The sequence below is a fragment of the Saccopteryx leptura genome, chromosome 5, assembly GCF_036850995.1.
Source record: "Saccopteryx leptura isolate mSacLep1 chromosome 5, mSacLep1_pri_phased_curated, whole genome shotgun sequence".
In the NCBI taxonomy this organism is placed as follows: Eukaryota; Metazoa; Chordata; class Mammalia; order Chiroptera; family Emballonuridae; genus Saccopteryx; species Saccopteryx leptura.
This window is the reverse complement of record NC_089507.1, coordinates 123,530,523-123,554,541: the sequence shown is the minus strand read 5'-3', so window position 1 is coordinate 123,554,541 and position 24,019 is coordinate 123,530,523. Positions and strand designations below refer to the sequence as shown.

The 24,019-nt window shown below is 45.0% G+C and overlaps 1 protein-coding gene across 24 annotated transcripts in view; it reads left to right on the top strand.

Annotated features, from left to right (window-relative positions):
- The window catches only part of KIAA1217 (KIAA1217 ortholog), a 561,660-nt gene that overhangs the window by 471,751 nt on the left and 65,890 nt on the right, over nt 1-24,019 (top strand). For 21 of the 24 annotated variants that reach the window (XM_066383953.1, XM_066383955.1, XM_066383952.1 and 18 more), the window contains one exon: nt 21,951-22,783. In XM_066383953.1, coding sequence (XP_066240050.1) covers nt 21,951-22,783 — 833 coding nt within the window. Of the gene's footprint in view, nt 1-14,689; nt 14,809-14,890; nt 15,346-21,950; nt 22,784-24,019 lie in introns of those variants that run through there. The other 3 variants (XM_066383948.1, XM_066383950.1, XM_066383949.1) reach the window with 3 other exon arrangements.

Sequence of the window (24,019 nt, the reverse complement as noted above, 5' to 3'; positions counted from 1 at the left end):
TTCAAATGGGTAAAACTTCTTTTGGTCAGTAGGTGGATATCTGAAACTAGTTTCTATTCTATCTTTTCTCTAGTCACTTCACCCTTTGTTGTCCCTGCCAGTTTACTCTAGCGCCCTTCCCCCGCTGCTCCCCCCACAGCATGTCCGGCCCTGCTTTTCTCTCACCCAGACCGCTTACTTGCCAGCCCTTCGCCCCAGAGGCTAAGGAAACACTTCAAACTGCCCAGAGAGAAGGCAGGAATTAGCACACTAATAAAAGCAAGAAAGTTAAGTCAGACTGTTAACTAGTACCCGGAATAAAGAGTGTTTGACTATAGAGGACACAAGACAAGAAGTAGGAACCAACAGATGAGAATAATTTCTTCAGGGGAGAAGTCAGGTAGAGTGCCCTGAAGCTAGAGGGCTTTGGATCCAAGAAAAGAGATTTTATATTTTTCAGGCTTGTTTTACAAATTTTCTTTTACTTTTAACTAGAAATTTCCAATTTTGCATGCAAAAATTCAATTCAGGCCTTAAAAACAGACTCAGTTACACATTAAACAAAGACTTTACATACACAAATTATAAATCAAGAAATTTACATGAGCATGCTTCACTTATTCCAATTAAAATCATACTAGAGATATTTTCTGACAAACAAAGAGACAAAACACATAACCACACAGCTCAATAGACAAGGGAAGGGGTTCCACTTTCAGGGGCTTCTCAGATGCTCTCCCCGCCATGTTCCTGGAACTTCGGCTTAGGTGCCAGAAATCCCCACTCATTCACCAATCAGTCAGGGCTCTCAAACAGAAACAAGGAAAGCAAAGAACGAGATCTCGACAAATACAAAGGCATCCCTGGAAGTCCTGAGATGGAACTGATCAGCTCAGTATTAACTCAGTCCCTACTCAGGTCTCTTCCTGAGGACACCACCAAATGTGTCCACTCAGGTTTCTCTGAGAGCACAACTAGGTGCCTCCCAAACAATCCTAAGGCGGGACCAATAGACTTCCTATCGACGCCTCAGTCTTTGGAGAGTCCCAGATCTGGATAGACTAGTTTCAAACAGCAAAGTAGTTGGCCCTACCTACACACCGGAGTTTCAAATCAGCAAAGCAAAAGATCTGTTCTACCCACACCTCTGGAATTTCAAATTAGTAAAGCAAAAAAGGTTTGCTTTACCTATACCTCCAAGATTTCAAATCAGTAAAACAAAAGATTTACCTCACCTACACCTCCAGAGTTACAAATTAGCAGAGCCACAAATCTAGATTGGCCACAATTCTAGATTGACCTTACCTACAAGCTACCAGAGTTTCAAATCAGCAAAACAGGAGATCTGCCTTACCTACACACTAGAGTTACAAATTAGTAAAGTCACAAGTCTACTTTACCTACACCTAGTCCCAGACCAGTACCAGTCCCAGACAGAAAAGCAAAAGCAAGAGTTCAGAGGAAAGCCAGAAAATTCAATAAAGCAAAAAGAGTTGCTTTACCTGCCTCCTTGATTTTTCTGCCGAATTGTCCAAATTGTGGAATTTGAGAACCGAGAGGCGTCTCCCGGAGAACTGCCCAAAAACCCACAGGAAAACTGGGAGCTCTGAAATCGCCTCAGGGGCACCTCTCCTCGAGATTCAAGCAGGGTTGGGCAGCTCCCTAGTGAGATCATCTGATTCGGGGTGTCTCTACCCAGTGACGCAAAACACTGGATCCTGGACAAGCCCCCAAATGTTGTACAGTACCATACCCCAGATTCTGAAAGGCACCGTACCTCACTCCATTGGGTTTTAGTAGAGACACCCAGTCCAGATGAAGTTTGAAGAGTTTTATTGAAGGAGGATATTTGTTAAATATGCCCGCCGCATATGGCTGACACGGGGCATAGCAGACCCAAATTGTGCATGTTGAGTATATTTCAGAGAGTAGTTATATACCCTTTAACTACATACAGGTTGGGGGGAACATGACAGGATTAACATTTAACAAGATTTACATTACACTTAACAAGATTAACATTTGTCCAGGGGATTTACAAAGAAAGTTAAAACTTTCAAGGTAATACAATGTTGGGCAGATAAAATATATTATGCTCACTTTGTTAAAGATGGCACTGCCCACATGGAAGCCCGTCACCCAGGTGATATTAATGTGTGTTGGGGGTGGGCTGAGGGCAGACAGGATCCATGTAGCCTGGGGCTTGGTTTTAGGACTAAGCCTTTCCCACCCTTTTTGATGTGGGATGGTACAATCCCATCATGCCCCAGATAAGTGACTTTGTATTAGAGACTTCCCTATTTTGTATATTGGATTAAAGGTTTTGATTTCTGCACTATAAAGTGGGGGCAGAACGGGGGCTTGCTCTCTCTGTTCCTGAGATTTGTATTAGAGGAGATAGCAGAGAGTAGAGAGAGGCCACGTGGAGGAGACCAGGAGAAGCAGCCAAGATGGTGAAGTGTTGAGTGAGAGGCCATTTTGTGCAGTTTGTGCAGGGAGAAGAAAGGAGTTGGGGAAAGAGAGGAGAATAAGTTTGGTGAGCTAGAAACCTTTGATTCTAGGAAACTCGAATAAAGTCAGTAGCTTTGTGAGCACTGAATGAGTGGGTTTTGGAGCCCAGTGTGTGTTTTTACTTGCCCGCTGGGTGCAAGCTAGGATTAAAGATGATGGCCCATCAGTTTTTGGCTCCGTTGTTTCTTTACCAACTGTCCGAATCCAATGCGAACTTGCATGGGCCGGGCGCTGTGATGGTGGCTGTGCCTACTGGCTTTACATTTGGCGTAGTCTGTGGCAGGATTTGATACAGATCGGCAAGGAGCCACCACCACCTTTGAGTGGTGGAGTAGAGGACTGGCTGCTGTTATGGTTCCCCATGACTGTCCTTTTGGGGACCGTAGGCTGGCTGACTTTTACAGCCATGCGTGAGGAAACCAAGAGCTCTGTGGAAGAGGCTGACTGGGACCTGCAAACTGAGCAGTGGAAGGAGCTGGAGCAAACGTGGGAGAAAAAGATGCTGACCCTGGAGCTGGAGGAAGTGCTGGAGGAGGAGCCCGACCAGGTTTGTGAGATTCGCCTGGAAATGGAGCAGCTACTGGAGGAGGATTCACAGGTTCGTGAGTTGCAGACTGCCCTGGACCTTGTGGAGAGCCAGCAGCAGCAGGAGGCCGGGGCTGAGGCTGGGGCAGAGGCCGGGTCCGGAGCTGCAAGGTCTGCAAAGCAGAAGGTTGCGGTAGCCTGGGACTTGAGCCCAGCAGCGGGAGCTGATGTTTTCAGTTCCTCTTTGGAGGATGAGGAGAATCGGCCTGGAGTTGCAATCCGCAGTCTCCATAAGATGAGAGCCCAGCTGGAAGGAGCACCTACTATGGCCCTGGTAGGTCTGTGATTTGGGGACATAGTGGTGGTGGACGCCATCATGCTCTCTGGAGCAGAGATGGAAATGCTGACTGCCATTGCCACATGCCCCTCTTTGGGACAGTGTAAGACCTGCCAGGACGGCAAGGATGAGGGGGGTGGCTGACGCCCCATGTGCATGGACTGATTTTCTGGACTACTACTGGAGTGGGCACTGGCTCCTTTGTTGAATGGACTTACGGATTTTGGACATGTGAAATACCTTTGCTGAAAGCACTCCCCTGCCCCGGGAAACTTTCCCCATGGGTAGAAAGAAGGCCAAGGACATTTTGTGCTTTGGGCAAAGTGCTCATAGTCTGGTGAAGTGTACCTTTGTGATTGTTGAAACTATGATTTGTGCTGTTGTAATTTGTGTAATGTGCCTAATTTCCTTGCACAGGGATGCCAATGGTGTAGATTTTGGGTAGTAAAGTGAGCATAGGGGTGGATTGTTGGGCAGGTAAAATATATTATGCTCACTTTGTTAAAGATGGCGCTGCCCACATGGAAGCCTGTTGCCCAGGTGATATAAATGTGTGCTGAGGGTGGGCTGAGGGCAGGCAGGATCCATGTAGCCTGGGGCTTGGTTTTAGGACTAAGCCTTTCCCACCCTTTTTGATGTGGGGTGGTACAATCCCATCATGCCCCAGATAAGTGACTTTTTATTAGAGACTTCCCTATTTTGTATATTAGATTAAAGGTTTTGATTTCTGCACTATAAAATGGGGGCAGAACGGGGGCTTGCTCTCTCTGTTCCTGAGATTAGCATTAGAGAGCGGAGCAGAGAAAGGCCACGTGGAGGAGGCCAGGAAAAGCAGCTAAAATAGTGGAGTGCTGAGTGAGAGGCAATTTTGTGCAGAGTTTGTGCAGGGAGAAGGAAGGTGATGGGAAACAGAGGTGAATAAGGTTGGTGAGCTAGAAACCTTTGATTCTAGAAAACTGGATAAAGTCAGTAGCTTTGTGAGCACTGAATGAGTGGGTTTTGGAGCCCAGTGTGTGTTTTTACTCGCCCGCCGGGTGCTCATCAGTTTTTGGCTCCGTTTCTTTACCGACTGTCCGAATTCAATGCAAAGCAGCATGGGCCAGGCGGCTCTGATGGTGGCCATGGCTACTGGCTTCACATACAATCAAAGACATTCACAAATTCTTTTATTATCTATCTCTCCTCCTTTGCCTAGAGCAGTGGTAGTCAACTTGGTCCCTACTACCCACTAGTGGGTGTTCCAGCTTTTTTTTTTTTTTTTTACAGAGACAGAGAGAGAGTCAGAGAGAGGGATAGACAGGGACAGAGAGATGAGAAGCATCAATCATTAGTTTTTCGTTGTGCATTGCGACACCTTAGTTGTTCATTGATTGCTTTCTCATATGTGCCTTGACCGTGGGCCTTCAGTAACCCCTTGCTCCAGCCAGCGACCTTGGGTCCAAGCTGGTGAGCTTTGCTCAAACCAGATGAGCCCATGCTGAAGCTGGCGACCTCAGGGTCTCAAACCTGGGTCCTTGGCATCCCAGTTTGACGCTCTATCCACTGCGCCACCACCTGGTCAGGCCAGCTTTCATAGTGGGAAGTAGCGGAGCAACCAATGTATAAATAAAAAAATAGATTTAACTATAGTAAGTTGTTTTATAAAGACTTATTCTGCCAAACTTAGCAAAAATCTGACATAAAGTATTTGGTAATTATTATTATATGCTTTAATTTGCTGTAACTCTGCTTTATAAATTTTATAAAGTAAAGTTACTTCCCTACTTTATAAATCACCATTACTGTGGAACTGGTGGGCGGTTAGAAAATTTTACTACTAACAGAGATATAAAAGTGGGAGGTAGGTATAAAATGGTTGACTACCCCTGGTCTAGAGGTTCACGTTAATCTCAGGATTCCAGGAAGAGTGGGAGAGCTAAGATCAGTGTAGGGTGATATGTAAATTTTGCCTCTTACTGGAAGCAAAAGGGAATTCCTCAGTTAACCTTAATCCTTTCGGAGAACTTAAAACCAAATGACCCTAGTCATCCTTGTAAGTCAGGAGACTTCTATATTCTTTTTTTCTTCATTTTCCAAAGAAAGGACAGGAAAGTCTGGCCTTTTCCTCCTAGAATATCAATATTAATTTTGCAGCTTTTTGGTACCTTACAACACTGGTAACTATCTTGTGTTTTCTCACGAGCATCAGTTTCAGGAATGATTAAAGGCCTGGCAGTCTGTCACTGGGACACAGGGAAGCCAGTCTTGTCCCTGAGGAGGAGGCTCCTTGGGAAACAGTGAGCAGCTGACAGTCCAGCATGGCTTTTGGTCAAATAAGTTTGTAAATAATGATATATATGGCCCTGGCCGGTTGGCTCAGCGGTAGAGCGTCGGCCTGGCATGCGAGGGACCTGGGTTCAATTCCCGGCCAGGGCACATAGGAGAAGCGCCCATTTGCTTCTCCACCCCCCCCCCCTCCTTCCTCTCTGTCTCTCTCTTCCCCTCCCGCAGCGAGGCTCCATTGGAGCAAAGATGGCCCGAGCGCTGGGGATGGCTCCTTGGCCTCTGCCCCAGGCGCTAGAGTGGCTCTGGTCGCGGCAGAGCGACACCCCGGAGGGGCAGAGCATCGCCCCTGGTGGGCGTGCCAGGTGGATCCCGGTCGGGCGCATGCGGGAGTCTGTCTGACTGTCTCTCCCCGTTTCCAGCTTCAGAAAAATACAAAAAAATAAAAAATAATAATGATATATATGTTTGCTCGCTTCTAGTTTGCATTGGTTGTGGGGGGACAGGCTGTAAGCAGGCAGGATTCTTATAGCTTAAGGCTTAGTTTTAAGACCAATCCTTTTCCACCCTTTTTGATGTGGGGTGGTGCACTCTCATGAGGAATCCCATTATGCCTCAGATAAGTGACTTTGTATCAGAGATGTTCTTGTTTGTATATTGGATTAAAGGTTTTGATTTCTATTCTATAAAGTGAGGCAGACCAGGAGCTTGCTCTCTCTCAGTTCCTGAGATTAGCATTAGGGAGGAGAGCAGAGAAAGGCCACATGGAGGAGAAGAGAGGCAGCCAAGATGGCGGAGTGCTGAAGGAGAAGCCAGTTTGTGCAGAGTTTGTGTAGAGAGAAGGAAATGGGAAACAGAGGTGAATAAGGCTGGTGAGCTAGAAACCTTTGATTCTAGGAAACTCGGATAAGTCAGTGGTTTTGGGAGCCCTGAATGGAAAGGGAAGTGTTTTCCCACTGTTTGTATTTCTTGCCCACCAGGTGCAAGCTAGGATTAAAGCTGATGGCCCACCAGTTCTTGGTTCTGTTGTTTCATTACCATGTGTCCGAATTTAATGCGAACCTGCATGGGCCAGGTGGCTGTGATGGTGGCCGCAGTTACTGGCTTTATAACAGCCCAGCCGACTGTGCCGCTGGGCAAAGCAGGACGGGGAGAAGCTTTGATTGTATGTGAAGTCCTGGGGTGTGCCTGACTCCCAAACTGCCTGTCTTTGAGGCTGTTATTTATCCAAATAGAGAGCAGCAGTGGTTTTGCTGACCATCTCAGATTTCTGAGCTATGTCCATTGGCCAGCTGGCTGGCTGACTGACTTGATATTTGAACTGAAAACACAAAGGTATTCCTTTGAAATGGAGCATTCTTGTGGGTCTCCTGGCTGTCCTGGAGATCCTGTTCAGAAGGCAGCTCCTCCCCACTTTTGCAGATAACAGTAATCTGGCCTCTCTCTTGTACCACTTGCAACATTCAGTACCGATGACTTTGTTCAGGTATTTCTGGACTTGATTTTAGATGGAAATAATATTAATCTTAGTGATTCTTGAACCACTTCCTTCCTTTGAAGAGAGCTCAAGGAAGGTCAGGCCTCTACACTGACTCCTTAACATAGGGCACAGAATTGTTCTGGTACTTCACTGACTCCTGCCATGTTCTTCAATCCAGGTAGGACCCTTGAAGTCTCTGGGTCCCAGTCCCTTCAGCTGTGAAAATGGAGAGTATATTTATTTGGTGGGGATGAGCGGGGAATTAAATGAGAGAATTCTAGAAAACATTTGGTAAACAGGAAGCTTCCTGAAATATAAGTGTCCTTTCCCTATTTCCATCTTCTCCGAGCAGCTTTGGTTGAAAATGTTTACCAAGAAAGAAATTCTAGATAATTACGATTTCTCCCCCAAGTGTAATAAAATCAGCTTTCTGAAATAGGATTTAACCAAGCCCACGGCTGAGTGGATGTTTTGATGTGAGCTTCTGTAGAAGGTGTTCTCTAGTCTCTGAAAAATCGTTCTCGGAGAGTGGTTTCTTGGCCAGCAGGTCAGCATCACCTGGTGACTTGTTAGAAAGACAAGATTCTTGGGCCTCTCCCAGAGCTGGGGCATTGGACAGCCTAGAAGTGGAGCCCAGTGCTCTGTGCTTTAGCAGGCCCTCCAGATGGGTCTGGTGTACGCTGAAGTGGGAAGCACTGCCTTGAGAAACTTGCTGGCTGGGTCGGAGAACTACCCATTGCCCAGGGCACTTGGCACTGCTCCACCTCTTGTACTTCCTGCTTTGAATCCCTAAGAAAGGAAACTTTCTTACCCAGCAACATTCTGCTCATTCTTTATGGACTCACTTAAATCTCACCGCTTCAGGGAAGTGTTTCTCAACTCCCCTAGCTAGAAGAATCTTACTCTTCTGTAGGTTCCATGAGTATTTGTCTGTTATACTCATTTGATAATTGCCAAAGTTGTTCTTGCTTTGTCTTATTTTGAATATTAATGTACAGGCTGCTTTCTACTTATACTAGAATGTAATTTCTTCAAAGGTAGAAATTACGCTTTACAGATCCTTTTTTCATCATCAGCCTTAATCCTGCGCTTTGCTTATTATATACTGTCTACTCAAAAACATTTTGTGGACGTACAGAATATTATAATTGGAATGGACCTTAAAAACAGTCAAGATTACTCTGGTTGCAACAGGGCAACAGCCCAGAGGGGCAGATCATCGCCCCCTGGTGGGTATGCCGGGTGGATCCTGGTCGGGCACATGCGGGAGTCTGTCTCTCTGCTTCCCCGTATCTCACTTCAGAAAAAAATAAAAAACAGTGAAGATTAGACTTCTTTTTTTTTTTTTTTAAAGAGAGAGAGTCAGAGACAGACAGAAACAGAGAGAGATGAGAAGCATCAATTATTAGTTTTACATTGTGACACTTTAGTTGTTCATTGATTGCTTTCCCATATGTGCCTTGACCACAGGTCTTCAGCAGACCGAGTAACCCCTTGCTCGAACCAGCAACCTTGGGTCCAAGCTGGTGAGCTTTGCTCAAACCAGGTGAGCCTGCGCTCAAGCTGGCGACCTTGGGGTCTTGAACCTGGGTCCTCCACATCCCAGTCCGATGCTCTATCCACTACGCCACTGCCTGGTCAGGCAAGATTAGACTTCTTATTTATAGTTAAAAGCTTGATGTTAACACCTGGTCCAGAGCACAGATTCCATGGTTCCCTGTTTAGTGTTCTTCGCACTTATTATGCTGCATTGATTGCAAAAAGACACCTGAATAGGGATTCGGAGACCCTGGTCTGGTCCACACGAGCAGGTACTCTTATGCTCTCTGCCACAGACTCCAGCCAAACCCAGGGAAAATAGATGGATTTTCAAAGGTATATTCATTTAATTTATAAACATGGAACCCTTTAAGTTCTTTTATAACTAATGAGAATGAGGAAAGTTTATGTATGTAATTATTTAACAAATGACATCTATCCTCAGTCTTACACAAGAGACGTTTCCTAGTTCACTAGTTCAGTAGACCTGGGATACCCATGGAACTTCTTTTGGCTTCAAAAGTTTGTTAAGAGGAGATTAAGTGGCTCTTCTGGACCCAGGAAGGGTCAGCACGAGGACTGTTTTGATCTAGATTTCTATCATTGGTTTTTGGGGGTTTTTTCCATGTTTATTTTGAGGGAAAATTGAACTTGGTGGATTTGTTGAATTATTGTCCTTGAGTGTTATCCTCAGGGGCTCTTCCTTCTCACAGCTGTTTCTTTTTTTGACACGTTGGCTAGTATTGTTCAGCCAAGGATCAAAATAATGACACCACTAAAAAAAAACTTCCATCAGAGGCTATCTATGAAATCCCCTTCGAACGGGCTCTGCTGACAGAGCTCACAGTGTGCTGTGTGTTTGTTCTATTACTTGGTAAAGAAACCAGCGCATATCCTGCTGCAATCAGTGTAAAAACCAAGCAGACTGCAGGCAGAGGGCTGATTCCAGAGGGTCACTGTTAGAACACAGGTGCACGGAGTGGGTTTCAGGAGAGCTGTGTGGAAGGGAGGAGGCAGGCAGGGACAGAAAGCCAGTCCGAAGGGGTTGAGCCCGCCCAGGACACCTGCTGTTAAGAAGCTGAAGCTTCTTGACATGTTAGAAAGGGTTTAATGAAAGCAAGCAATGGAGGTTTGAGTAGCTACATTGTGAGAGAACAGTGAAAGACCAAGAATAGAGGACCATTTGTTTTCCAACTTGGCATCTACCATTCATCAGTTTGTTTACCACCATTTTCTCTACTGGTCTTTGAAAAATATGTTTTTTGCTTTTTGTTTTAATGAGAGAGACAGGAAGGGAGAGAAATAAGAAGCATCAACTCATAGTTGTGGCACTTCAGTTGTTCATTGATTGCTTTCTCATGTGTGCCTTAACTGGGGTGGGGGTGGCCTCCAGCCAAGCCAGTGACCCCTTGATCAAGCCAGTGACCTTTGGGCTCAAGCCAGCGACCATGGGGTCATGTTTATGATTCCAAACTCAAGCTGGCAACCCCGCACTCAAGCCAGCAACCTCAGTTGTTTTGAACCTGGGTCCTCAACGTCCCAGGTCGACACTCTATCCATTACACCACCACCTGGTCAGGCATATTTGTTTTTCTATACTACAGCTGTAAAGCATAAAATTCTGTATAGAGCATCATCAATTTGTTGTTTTAAGTTTAGTTATGTTGAAGATATGTTATATCATCAAACTAATATATCTTTTTAATTCTTATTGTGGTGATTACCTAAAGCTATGTAATATATCAACTTTTTTCACTTACAACATAATCAACTTGATCAGTTTCTCTAATGGAAGTTAAGAGGGACATAGGGCAAATGACAGAGATGGAATGCCTCTGTCAGAAATTCAGCATATCTGAAAGGGGTGGTCTCAGAAGTGTTACCAGTAGCAGGATGGGGGTCATTATAGTAGCAAGTGTTAAGCAGACAAGGCCCAGATATTTTATCCCATTAGTAAATTGGTATCTGTGACTAATGAAAACATCTGTGTGTATATATACATATATGTGTGTATTTATATATATATATATATAACATCACTAGTGATGAAGTAGTATCTATAGAGTGATAATTAATGATACATAGCCCTGGCCTATTGGCTCAGTGGTAGAGTGTCAACCTGGGATTTGAATTTCCTGGGTTGGATTTCCAGTCAGATCACACAGGAGAAGCAACCATCTCTTCCTCCCCCCTCACTTCCCCCTTTCTTCCCCTCCTGCAGCCATGGCTCAATTGTTTTGAGCAAGTTGGGCTCGGGTGCTGAGGATGGCATTGTGGCCTCTGCCTCAGGAGCTAAAAAAATGGCTCTGATGCTGAGCAATGGAGCAATGTCCCCAAATGGTCAAAGCATCACCCCCCAGTAGGCTTGCCAGGTGGATCCCAGTTGGGATACATGTGGGAGTCTGTCTCTCTGCCTCCCTCCTCTCACTAAAATTAAAAAAAAAATACTGGTACATAATATATAAATACATGTATGTATAATATAAGCATAATGTATACTAAATATGTATATTATTTGAATAGAATGTATTATTAATTATATAACTAATATGACTAATTTTGAAGGAAGAAGATAAAACCTACTAGTAAGTCACAAGTACCCAGGCAGTTAGATCCTAAGCCCACTGATATGCCCCAGTTATAGTTTGCTTTGCTGTGAAAACCTCACCTGTCAGTGAAACCAGCGAGGTATTTCTCCAGCAGTGTTCACCATGCTACACCCAGAAGGCCAAAACTCAAACAAATAAACCCTCAGTAATCTGGGAGGGAAGGCCTGGGGAACACGATTCCTCTCAGAGCGGCTCCCACAGTCCTGGAGGACACGCGGTTTCACACTTGAACAGTGAAGGGAGCAGCGACACTGCGGCCTGGCTGAGGACAGGGCTTCCTGCTGCTTGAGTTCCCAGCTCCCTACCCATCCACTTCCTGACCACTTAGATGGGTGTGTTGATATGCCACCTGTGTGTTTCTGAGGCCCGTAAGATGAAATCACAATCGAAAAACTGTGCAAACTGCTGGATGATTATCATGTGTGTATGTGTGTGTGTGTGTGTGTGTGTGTGTGTGTGTGTGTTTTCAAGTAATCCTTTGTACAATAAAAAAGGTTATAATTAAATCAAGCCACATATTCTGTAGTGCAGAAAGTATGTTGACAAGTTAAATTGGAGTTTAGAGAACTGTCATAAAAAGACAAATACAGCCTGAGGCACTGAAAGTTGTATTTGGGTGACAGAGATGACTTAGTAACAACAAAGCGAGAAGCAGCAAAGGGGTTCCTGTGGGGGGCCAGTGTCCATCCAGGAAATGGGCAGCGTGCAGAAATGGAGGAGACTAATGGGAGGGCGTTATTTGTACCATCTGTTATGAGTGGTAGAAAAAAGTTATCATCTTACAAACTAACTATTTTAGGTACAAAAGGAACGGTTGTCCTTGGCCTGGATAAGGCAGGAGTATCCCAACAGAAGATTTAGTATCAGTGAGGGAGGAACATTTTTCTTTTATCTGTCCTACAGCTCTGTAGTTACTGACTGTGGCTTAGAAGTGAAGTGATTTATCTAACATTACCTCTTTACTCTGTTCCAGACTGAATCTTTAATCACCATTGGCCACAATACGAGGTCATTCAGGTCTGGTACTGGGGGGCTCAGCAGAGTCCCCTGTGTCAAAATATTTGTGTAAATAACCCTTATCTTGAATATAGCCATAAATTAATCACTGACTGGACCACCTCTTTCCTGAGAATTAAGTAATTTTGGCAACAGTCATTCTTTCTCATGTCTGGAAGACATTTCATTCATGATCAGATGAAATATTAATAGGTTCACTAAGACCTCACAAATGACCATCATTCCAATTTTAACAGTGGAAGCAAGATGAACTGGAAATGTTTTTTTAACATCATGGTCTTTTCCATCTGCAATGTGGTCTTCTTGTTGGTAGGCACATTTTAGGTTTTCCTTTAGCATTATTTAATTTTGTGAAAGCCAATAAAGAAATTAATAAGAAAAGGGAAATCGGAATAAACTTCTCAAGACTCTCAGCCTTCCCAGGGCATAAAAAGTATTTCCTGTTGAGGTAATGCTGAATATATTAGCATGTTGCTTTTAAAATAGTAATTCAAAAGAAAGAGATCGCTTCCCCTTTGCTAAAGTGCTGGTCAGTCAGTGACAGGAAGGGGAGAGTGAAGAGTGGGACCCTATACACAGGTGGGAGGAGCAGGTTCACAAACGCTGTAGCATCCCAAGGGTGGCCCCGCCCAGGAGGGTCCAGTGAAGGAAGGAAACCCGAGTGTGGGGTGTTCATGGTTGGGCTGGGTGACTTCCCCTGAAATCCCCTTCTCTGGCAAGTGCAAGCCACTCCAATGGAGCCAGTCCTGCCTGGCACAGGACGTGTTTGGGAAGTCTGCCTCCCTGGTTCCTCAGGCAGCACGGAGGCTGTTGAATTCCTCCCCTTTCCTATGGGTGAGCTCCATGCCTCTTGCTCAAGAGCATTGAACTTCTGATTCACCTCAGGGTTGGAGGAGCTTTCAAAGTCCTGATGGTGAATTACAGCTCCGGCCCTGAGGGAACCATGTGCCCTCTGGAGACAATGCCCGAAGCCTTGAAAGTGAAACCGCACAGGGAAGGGGAGATGGGAGAGGCTAGCCAGGCCCTCTCTCACCTTGCACCCACCAGCCGGCTGGTAACAGGGTCAACAGAAGCCACCTGTCCCTGAAACAGCGGACGTGGGCTCATGTGCTGAGCACGGCACGATGCACTTAGCCACACAGCGGTGAGCTGAGTGCTGCTGTTTTCTGGGGAGGGGCCACGACCCAGACACTCACATTCATTCCCTTTACAAGCAGTCCTGCACATAGAAACAGCGGCTAATTCATACAAGAGCCCTGATCGTTAAGATGTCTTATGCCAAAAGCAGAGTCTTCAGGAATGGATAGGGGCGGAACCACGGCTTAATCAGACAAGGGGGGCCAGCCCTGCCTCCCCCTTCCTGGAAAGCTCACGTTGGACCGAAGAAACAAAACCTGCTAAATGTATACCAGATGCGTTGAGGGCTGACGGTGCGTGCTTCCCATACTCAGGCAGGAAATAACAAACTCCTGCTGATTAGATTAAAAATCAAAACAAGGGTTTTTGCATTCCTTCTCCTCTTTTCTGACCTCTTTGGTGGCGTCTGTTACAACCACTTCATCCAAATATTGTTTCTAATGAGACATCCTAGGAGGGTGGCTGTCATGTGCTTTCTCCTCCCCCCTTAATAACCACAAAGCATCTCAATGGCTGTAAACAGTATTTGAGAAAGCCTGCAATACTGACTGAAATTGAACTTGAGAGACGTCATGGAATTCTTTTGGTCAGCAAGAACAACCTCTAAAAGCCTGAAAATGTTTGAAAAATGTGCAGGCTGCCCAGAGTGTGGTCATGGGGTGTGGCCTGAGCCTGTGGAGTCTTCCAGCCCAGCATTTTGAGTGACTTTCACTGGATTGCCACTTTGTCATTCCACTCCGTCCCCAAGGGCTCGGAAAGCATGCCAGTGACTCACAGAGCTACCTGTAAGCTAAGGAAATGCCTTCTTCCTCCCTCATCTTTTGCTAGCAATGTGTTAATACCTGCCCTTCGTTGAGTCCTGCACAAGCCACTTCTTGTCGAGAACACACACGCCCCTGTGCCTGTTAACCAGGAAGAGGACAGCTGCTCTGATGCGGTTGCCCGTGGAGGTCTCTGAAGACAACCCTGGCCTCCTCCTCCTCCTCCTCCGCCTCCTCCTCCTCCATGCTGTTGAGGGTGGGGCAGAAAGGCTCTGGTTTCCTCTCTCAAATCCCCTCTCGGCTTAAGCATTGGCTGGCCCCATCTAGCTCTCCTCTCCTTCCAGGTACGTTTTCCAGACGGTGGACAGCAGAGCCTGCCTGGCACTGCGTAGGGCTGATTAATGCCTCCTATCCAAAGTTCAGCTAGGTAAACTGGGCTGGTTAATGAATAGACAGACAGCCTCCTCCCTCTTGTTTTCCCTCCAGTGTTATAAACCAAGGGAATTGGCTCACGTTTCCTTCCGATGCCAATCCAGAGACTTCACAAGTCAGGCAGCAGCGGGCATGAGCGCTGGTCTGTCCAGGCTGTCCCAGCGGCACCCTCCCTCCACGGGCGCTGACCCGGGAGTCGGTCCTCAGGATAATTCGCAGGTTGGGTTTTCTGATGGATTCCGTTGCTAGTGGCCGGTTGTTTGCTGGCTTGAGCTATCCTGTTTGCCTTAGTGAATCTATTTTGTGATGTTTTCTCCATTGTTAACCCATCTACCTAGGCTTCTCAGAGTTCGCTCGCTGGTGTGTTTCCATGTAAGCTGTTGTTAAAGGACTGAGTCACCCATGCGGTAGCCCGCGGTTGGATGTGGCCTGAGGTTATTTAGTGACTAATTTCCAAGGGGAGGGGAAATTGGCTTATCATAAGGAGGATGACTTTGTATCCATGCTTGTGGCAGCTTTTTCTAGAAGACTGACTAGAACAGGATGGTCCTGACTGGGTGCAGTCGCTCGAGCTGGGGGCAGAGCAGGGTCTGTGTCCTTCAGGAGTTCTTCTCTGAAGAGAGGGCTGTCCCAAATATCCAAGTGTGGAACTGAGGATTTGGATGAAGCCAGCAAACAAAGAAACCGTGTCACTGGGAGCCCAGCCAATGTGATTTCTCACGGCGTTAGTTACACAGGTGATTTCTGTAAGAAACAGTAAGTGGCTTTTAATTCTTTCTGAGTGAAAAAGGCTCCTAAGAATCCTCTCTTCAGTTTTGTCCGGTTACTTCATTGTGTGGTTTGATTGAGTGGGATGTTTACAAATTCTAGACTTCAAAGGGTGGGGTTTGAAATAAAATAAACTGTACATAATATTCCCTTTCTGCAAGCAATATATGTATTTTAAATGCTCCACAAAAAGACATGATTACATGAGACAGTTTCCCAAAATGATTTGAAATAAACATTTTTATATGCTAGATAGTTTTTTCCCAGAAATAATTGTAAGATGTTTCCCCCTCTTATCCTAATATTTGATTTAACTTACAGTGTTTTGGGGAAATAAAATATAGATATATGTTGGGATTTCTAGCTCACACTTTAGGCAATTCATTTGAAACTGCCCTAGATTTTCTTCTGGTCTTTAGGAAGTTCAGGCCCAGCAGCATGTTGGGCTGTGAGCTGTGGTCAGGAACAGCAAACGCCCTTAGCCAGGGCCATGGTGCTGGGCTCTGGAAGCAACTAGGCTGTTTACAAGAACTGAAAGGACTCAACACAGAGACAGCAATGGTTTGGGCAGTCATGGAAGGAGGGAGAGACCATGACCAACACAGTAGATGCATGGTGGAGAAGCGCCTTGTCCATACAGTGCCAGTGTAGCTGGTGCGTAGCAATGAACATTTCCCTTGTCTGGGCCCAGGTGCAGGCAAAAGGTTGTCTGTGCTATGTTCCAGTAAGGTGTTTATTTGTTTACTTATTTTTGAATTTTTTATTTATTGATTTTAGCGAGAAAGGAAGGGAGAGAGAGAGAGAGAGACAGGAATATCAATCTGCTTCTGCATGTGCCCCAACCGGGGATCAAACTGGCCACCTCTGTGCTTTGGAACGATGCTCTAACCAACTGAGCTATCTGGCCAGGGAAGGTGTTAAAAGAATATTTACCTTTGTGTGTAGTTCCTTTCTGTCTTGATGAAAAATTATATTCTTTAAAGCTCACATAAAGACATTACTGTTGAAATCTTGTGGTGCAAGTGTGTCAATAGTTATAATATATCCAGAACATTTAACTTCCTAGGAGGAGTGAGAAGATAAAGTAATTGGTGGGAAATTGAGGGATTCAAGTATGTTAAGGTACATATTGATAGCAACTGTGTGTGTGTATGTGTGAGTTTTGCTTATATATTTTACCTTTAAAGTTGACTATAATTTCTCCTCAAGGGACTGGCTTTGAGTACTACTAGTGCAGGAAAAACCCAGTATGTATTTAATAATATTTCTTTACTTATTAACAGAAAAAAAATTAAATAAAACCACAAAACTATGTAGGAGCCTGATTCTAGGAATACATCTCCGTGGAGAGAACACTAACGTAAAAGGCTGGGGTTTCAAAGTCTGAATTCTAGAACCTTGATCATCGCCCAGTTTCAGCTGGTGAGACAGTGACTATTTAATATATAAAGAAGTCCACTTTTTATTAGAATAGCAAACAGTCTCCATGGGTGATCACACTGAAGTTTTGAAAATGATTCTCTCTTCTCATCTCCCCATCCATACCTTCCACCTCATCTAAGAGTGAGTTGCCTTTAGTTGGTCCATAGCCTTTAGTGCAGTGGTCCCCAACCTTTTTTGGGCCATGGACCGGTTTAATGTCAGAAAATATTTTCACGGACTGGCCTTTAGGGTGGGATGGATAAATGTATCACGTGACCGAGACAAGCGTCAAGAGTGAGTCTTAGACAGAGAGAATCTGGTCATTTTTTAAAAATAAAACATCATTCAGACTTAAATATAAATAAAACGGAAATAATGTAAGTTATTTATTCTTTCTCTGCAGACCAGTACCAAATGGCCCAGGGACCGGTACCTGTCCGTGGCCCAGGGGTTGGGGACCACTGCTTTAGTGTATGAACTCAAGTTATCCAGTTTTAAGGGTTCATTCTAGTAGTAGGTTTAAAACATTTCCCACTGCATAATGGGAACATCATGTCATTCTCTCCGTGGGCTTTCTGTGGAGCCAAGGATGAAATTATCAGGGTTCTTTTTAGAACACAGTCTTGGAAACTCAGTCATAGCTTGGCAAACCAACATAAGAATTCTGCCAAAGGCTTCCCACCTCTAAGCCATCCCGTGCTGATAAAGACATTCAGCTTTAGATTGACCTGTTCTGCCAAGGCTGAATGCTCGTATGCACCTCCACTGTGGATAAATCAGGTGGACAATGATTCTTCCAGCTGGATGATGGCAAGATTATTTTGAAGTGGACAAGGCCAGGATAACATACAGCTTACCATTAGGTACATGATACCAATTGCTGTGGCTAGGATCCATCCCCTCTGGCTGAGGGCCCATTCTGCTTAGTTGGTTGGTACCCATGCGATTTTGGCTACTGGATGTTAAATATTTTGACTAATCACCCACATTCCCAATATGGATGCACAGCCAATTAGAATTACTGTTAATGATTACATTTCTTTCTGTATTTGCCTACACATGATGTCATGACAGTCTAATGAGATTTTTTTCTGAGATTTTTTGCATCTTTTATTTTAAAGGTTAGTTATATAATGTACTTCCTAACCATATCACATCTTTTCACATCAACAAACATGCTTTTAAACACCTATGCAGAAGTAATTATAAATACCTATGTAGGCACCCTGTTTTGAAAGAAATTTACTCAACTTTTCATGAAATAATGTTAATTTTACATTTTCTTTCATAAATAATAGTCTTTATTCTTCTAGACCAGGGGTAGTCAACCTTTTTATACCTACTGCCCACTTTTGTATCTCTGTTAGTAGTAACATTTTCTAACTGCCCACCGGTTCCACAGTAATGGTGATTTATAAAGTAGGGAAGTAACTTTACTTTATAAACTTTATAAAGCAGAGTTACAGCAAATTAAAGCATATAATAATAATGACTTACCAAGTACTTTATGTCAGATTTTTGCTAAGTTTGGTAGAATAAATCTTTCTAAAACAACTTACTATAGTTAAATCTATCTTTTTATTTATACTTTGGTTGCTCCGCTACTAACCCACCATGAAAGCTGGAATGCCCACTAGTGGGTGGTAGGGACCAGGTTGACTACCACTGTTTTACATAGTTCTGTATTTAGAATCTTGATGTCTGTTTTTATTCTCACCAGGAAAAAGGGGGGGGGTGTTTGATGTGTATTAGTTGGGGTCAGGATCCCCCAAATTAAGATGTAATCCAAAGCCAGATAAGGAGAGAAAAAAAACAGAGTAGTGATGAGCCCTGTTAGGGTTATTGTTCATCTTAAGTGGATTCTAGACATTTGAAATCCCCTTTAATTTTTAGAATTAGAATAATGATAACAGTGCTGACCATTTATTGCACCTGATTCACCTTGAGCACTGTATTTTGCTTTATACATAGTGGCATGTTTGAATCAATATGATACATTTGTCTTTACATTCATTTGATTTGATTTTGTGTTGTATTGTTTGATTGCATGGAAAATTGGGCCAGATATGCTCTGCTGGCTGAACCAGTCCCTCTTGTATTTATTTGATGACCTGTGAAGGCCTACTTTGCTCATCACTGAACCAAACCTTTTTCCTTTATTTTTTTTTCAATTTGTTTAAATACTTTAATTCAACAGCTGTTACAGCTTATTGGTCATCAGAGTCATCAGTGGATATGTTACAGTTTCTAGGATGTAAAGCAGCTTCAATTTCTGAGTTACTATCTGCAGACTCACCCCAGAGGGCTTTAGACTTCAAGTTGGTAGTTTCTTTTCATTGATCCCTGCCTTGTGGAAGATAGAGTAAGGGAGGTATTTACAGAGGCTCTGTGGTGGTCTGCTGCAAAACTTCTGTCCCATGGCTGCCCCAGCCGTCCTGGAATGAGAATCAGGAACGTTATCATAAAGTGATAACATCACACTTTGGGGATGCCCTGGCGCAAGTAAGTCATGACAGGGCCAAGGTTAGTGAACAGAGAGAAGACCAGCCGCGCTGTGTGGGGCAGACATACCTGGAGCCTCAGCCTCTGTTTGGATCCACGAGGGCTCGGAAATGGGTAGAGAGCCCCTGGGGTGAGGACAGCTTGAGGATGTCCCAGGTTCAGTTTAAAGGGGGAGCTGACTAGCATGGCGTGTGTGTGTGTGTGTGTGTGTGTGTGTGTGTGTGTGTGTGTGTGTGTAGCTGGAGGAAGTGGAAATAAAGCTGTAAAGCTGTAACTGCCAATGAGGAACCTGGTGCAGCACTCTGAGGTCCCTGGAAACAGTCACCCGCCTCCCTGCTCAGAGGCCTGAGGAGCCAGTCCAGTGGTGCTTAGATAAGGTAGCCTGAAAGGGCTCCTTGTGGTTGCTACATATTTGCACCTTGCTTGCATTTTTTATTGGTCATTCTCATTATGAAATCCCCCATAACATGTAAAACTCTCAGGTCAGCGTTTCTGCACTGTTGGATCTTTCCAGAGACAGAATAAGGAAACCGGGAGTCCCGCCGATCCTCCCCTGCATTCTCAATGAGAAGATGTGCGCAAGAGTGCCCTCTTAATGGGGCTGGGGTCTGGGCCTCTTAGAGCCATATGCTGGAATAATGCCTGGTTTCAGGCTAGTGCTTGGGAAATACTGTAGATGAAGGAGTTTGTAAGATAAGGAATCTATATGTATTCAGGGCATGGGCTCTGCTTCATTTTCAAACTTCTGTTGCCTCCGCTTTATTCTCTCGTTCCCTGTCACCCGCACTATGGGTCTCTTGTTCTCATTCATTTGAGACTACCTTCTCGCCCCTCATCCCCTGCTTCACCCACCCCCAGCCGTGTGTGCCCTCCTGGTCTGTCATGTCTCCCAGAAGTCAGGATGGGAGTGTGGGCTCCCTTGACAGCACAAACTGAGCAGGAAGGATGAACTTGAGAGGTTGCAGGCTGGCTGTCCTTTCCCTTATATCCAGTTGGACAGATCTCAGTGAGCATCTGAGATTTTTGGGCTTTGACAGAAACAAAAAGTATCAAATACTTATATGGTAACTTAATATGTATTTTTTATTCTGCCCTTGCTAAACACAGCCGTATAATTGCAAACTAATTTTCCCTCTCCCCATTAAGTTGATTCCTTTTTATTGAGATATAATTGACATGTAATATGACATTAATTTCAGATGGGCATAATGACTCCACATCTGTGAATACTGAGAAAGAATCACTGCAATAAGTCTAGTTAAATCCATCACCACATATGGTTACAAGTTTTCTTTCTTGTGATAAGAATTTTTAAAATCACTCTTTTAGCCACTTGCAAATGTATAATACAGTATTATTAACTATAATCACCATGCCGTACATTACACCCCTGGAACTTATTTATTTTATTTGTTGTTATAACTATATATTATTTTACCTCCTGCCCCACCCCTGATCCTGCGGCTGGCAACCACCAGTCTGCTCTCTGTGTCTGTGATTCCTGAGTCATTGATCCTTTAGCCACTGTTTCTTCTAAAGGAGAGCTCAGGGGGACCTTGCTGGAGTCCCTGCTCTCCAAAACTGGTGGTAAGGACAGCCCAGAAGTCACTGCTGCCTGAGCAGGAATTACTGGGCTTACAGTGGTGAGTCCGGCAGGCTTCTCGTCAGCGTGTGGCAGCCCCAGAGGAGGTAGTGTCGGGGTTTCTTCTCTCCACCATGCCTGGGATGCCCTTCCCTCTTGCTGCCAGGTGCCCCTTCTCTCCTGGGTCATTGTTCCCCCCAGCCTCTCGGAGCCCTGTTGCTCATAGGCTCAAGTAAGGAGAGGGTGAGCCAGTGACACCCCCTGCAGGTTTCCCCATGCACGCCCTTTTCCTCTCTGCCCATGTGTCTGGATTGTACCACCTTGGAAAGGTGGCGAAGATGCATACTCACTATTTTCCAGGACTAATAACTAGAAGTATGCCCAGAACAAGTTTCAGAAAAGATAATTTTAGTACTTTGGATAGAGTAGACCCACATTTACTGACTCTAAGAAGCTGCGACTTTAAAATTTAAACCTCTGCACTACTTTCTTCCCAAACCCCGCAGTGTTGAGTTCTATATCAAGGGCATTTGGTTCCTGTGGCTGCCGTAACAAATTAGCACCAACCTAGTGGCTTAAAACAGCACAAATGCATGATCTGACAGTTGTGGAGCTTATGTGTGCAGAGTGGGTGCACAGGCCATTCTGGAGGCTCTGGGAGAGAATCCATTGCTTGCCTTTCTCAGCTTCTAGACGCCACCTACATTCTTTGGTGGCGCCTCAGCCCCTCCTCCATCTTCAAAGTCAGTGGTGCAGCATCTTCTAGGGCCTCTGTGGCCCCACTTCTGTCACCACACTTCCTTCCCTGCTGCTTCCCTGTCACGTATAAGGACCCTTGTAGTTGCATTAAGGCCAACTGAATGATTCAGTGTAGTCTCCCCATCTCAACATTTTTAAAGACGGACATCTGCAAAGTCCCTATGCCACATAAGGGAACATAGCTGCATGATCCAGGAATTAGGGTGTGGACATCTTATAAGGGCCAGTATTTAACCTATCACATCAGGAAAGCCACACGGTCACACTTAGGTGTCTCTAAAAACAGGAATATCAAAGTAGATGTTCTAATTTGTTGTTTTATTTTCAGATGCAGAGAGAAATTGTTTATGCGAGAGGAGATGGGCCTGGAGCCCCTCGACCTGGATCTACCACTCACCCACCGCATGTCATTCCAAACTCTCCCCCCTCCACTCCAGTGCCACATTCCATGCCGCCCTCCCCATCCAGAATTCCTTATGGGGGTGCCCGGCCAGTGGTGGTCCCTGGCAATGCCACCATCCCCAGGGACAGACTCTCCAGCCTGCCAGTCTCCAGGTCCATCTCGCCCAGCCCAAGCGCCATTTTGGAGAGGAGAGATGTAAAGCCGGATGAGGACCTGAGTGGCAAGAACATGGCGATGTACCGGAATGAGGGTTTCTATGCTGACCCTTATTTGTACCATGAGGGACGGATGAGCATAGCCTCTTCCCACGGTGGGCACCCGCTAGACGTCCCTGACCACATCATTGCGTACCACCGCACGGCCATACGGTCAGCGAGTGCTTACTGCAATCCTTCTTTGCAAGCAGAAATGCATATGGAGCAGTCACTGTACAGACAGAAATCTAGAAAATATCCAGATAGCCACTTGCCAACTCTGGGTGCCAAAACGCCCCCCGCCTCTCCTCACCGAGTCAGCGACATGAGGATGGTGGACGTGCACGCTCACCACAACGCCCATGGGCCCTTACACACCCTGCAGCCCGATCGGGCCTCGCCCAGCCGCCAGGCCTTCAAAAAGGAGCCAGGCACCTTGGTGTATATTGAAAAGCCACGGACCACCCCGGGATTGTCGGGCCTGGTGGACCTCGGCCCTCCTCTAGTGGAAAAGCAGATGTTTGCTTACAGCACCACCACGATACCCAAAGACAGAGAAACCAGGTAAGGTGGCCATGGTGGCCCAGGGTGGTCCGTTCCCAGTGTGGAGTGTTGCTCTTCAGAGGTCAGACCAAGAGAACAGGTGTCCACGGAGCACAAGCCAGTGCGGTGTGCCCTGCGGATGCTGCAGAGGGAACGGGGGTGGGGGGTGAGGGGTGGGGGGTGGTGGTGTCGAAATCCATCCTTGTCTGTAGTTTCTAAACTGGTGGGTGTCAAGTAAGACAGGCCGTGGTCATGCTGAGGGGGGGCAGACATACCCCGAGTGGTCAGTGTCCCCCGAGTGTGGGTCAGACTGTGTCATTGTTACCTGTATCTGAATAACTTGGAATCAGATTGTAATTAGTGGAAACCATTCAGAGAAATAGATCAAGAGCCCATAGTAATTGATCTGCCACAGAAAATAAGGAGTGAGGGGTTCATGGGAGAACTGTTGAAAATGACAGTTTGTGTTTCTCCTGGTGCGGTGAAGTTTTGTTTTCTCATCTGGTTTTGGGAAATGGAAAGAATGTGTTACTGGCTGTCAGCTGGAGTGATAAAACATAAATTTGCATTAAAAATAGGATGGTTTAGATTTAGTACTCATTCCAGAGAGATACTGAGATCAGCAACATTGTCTAGTGAATGACACACTCTGGGCATTTTAATTTTTTTAATATGCATATTGTTATAATATGCCAGCCCAGAACCTTCTACTATACCTTAAAAACTCTCCAAAGGTCATACATATAGTAATAGAAAAGCTTATTTTGATAGAAGGAATTTCTCTACCCTGAATTAGTTAAAAGAAATCAACTTAATTATTACCATAAAAAATCTAGTCAAAGAAATTGAGTCCAAGAAAGGTTAATAAGCCTTTTGCCAGTTGTCATATAGGAATTTGGAAGAAGTATAAAAAATAAGATCTAAATGTATAATCATTCAGTACCTTATAAGAACCATTGTTACCTGTTCCTCACTAAACAATTATAATATTGCTTACTACAGTTACGCAGCCTTGTAAAAACAAAGGCCCAATTTGTGAATGGACTATGAGTTGTCTATCTTACTTTTTCACACAAAAATCAGAAAAGCTCTGTCCTCATTAGCAGAATTGTATCATGAAAGGGCTATCTCTCCTTATCTGTTCAGTCACCACAGAAGGATTCCTGGAGAGTGGAAAGAGAATGAACATGGAAGTTTGGGGATTATTTACTAACATGTTCTTATCCTCTCGCACAACTGCAGAAAACACAGCAGGGG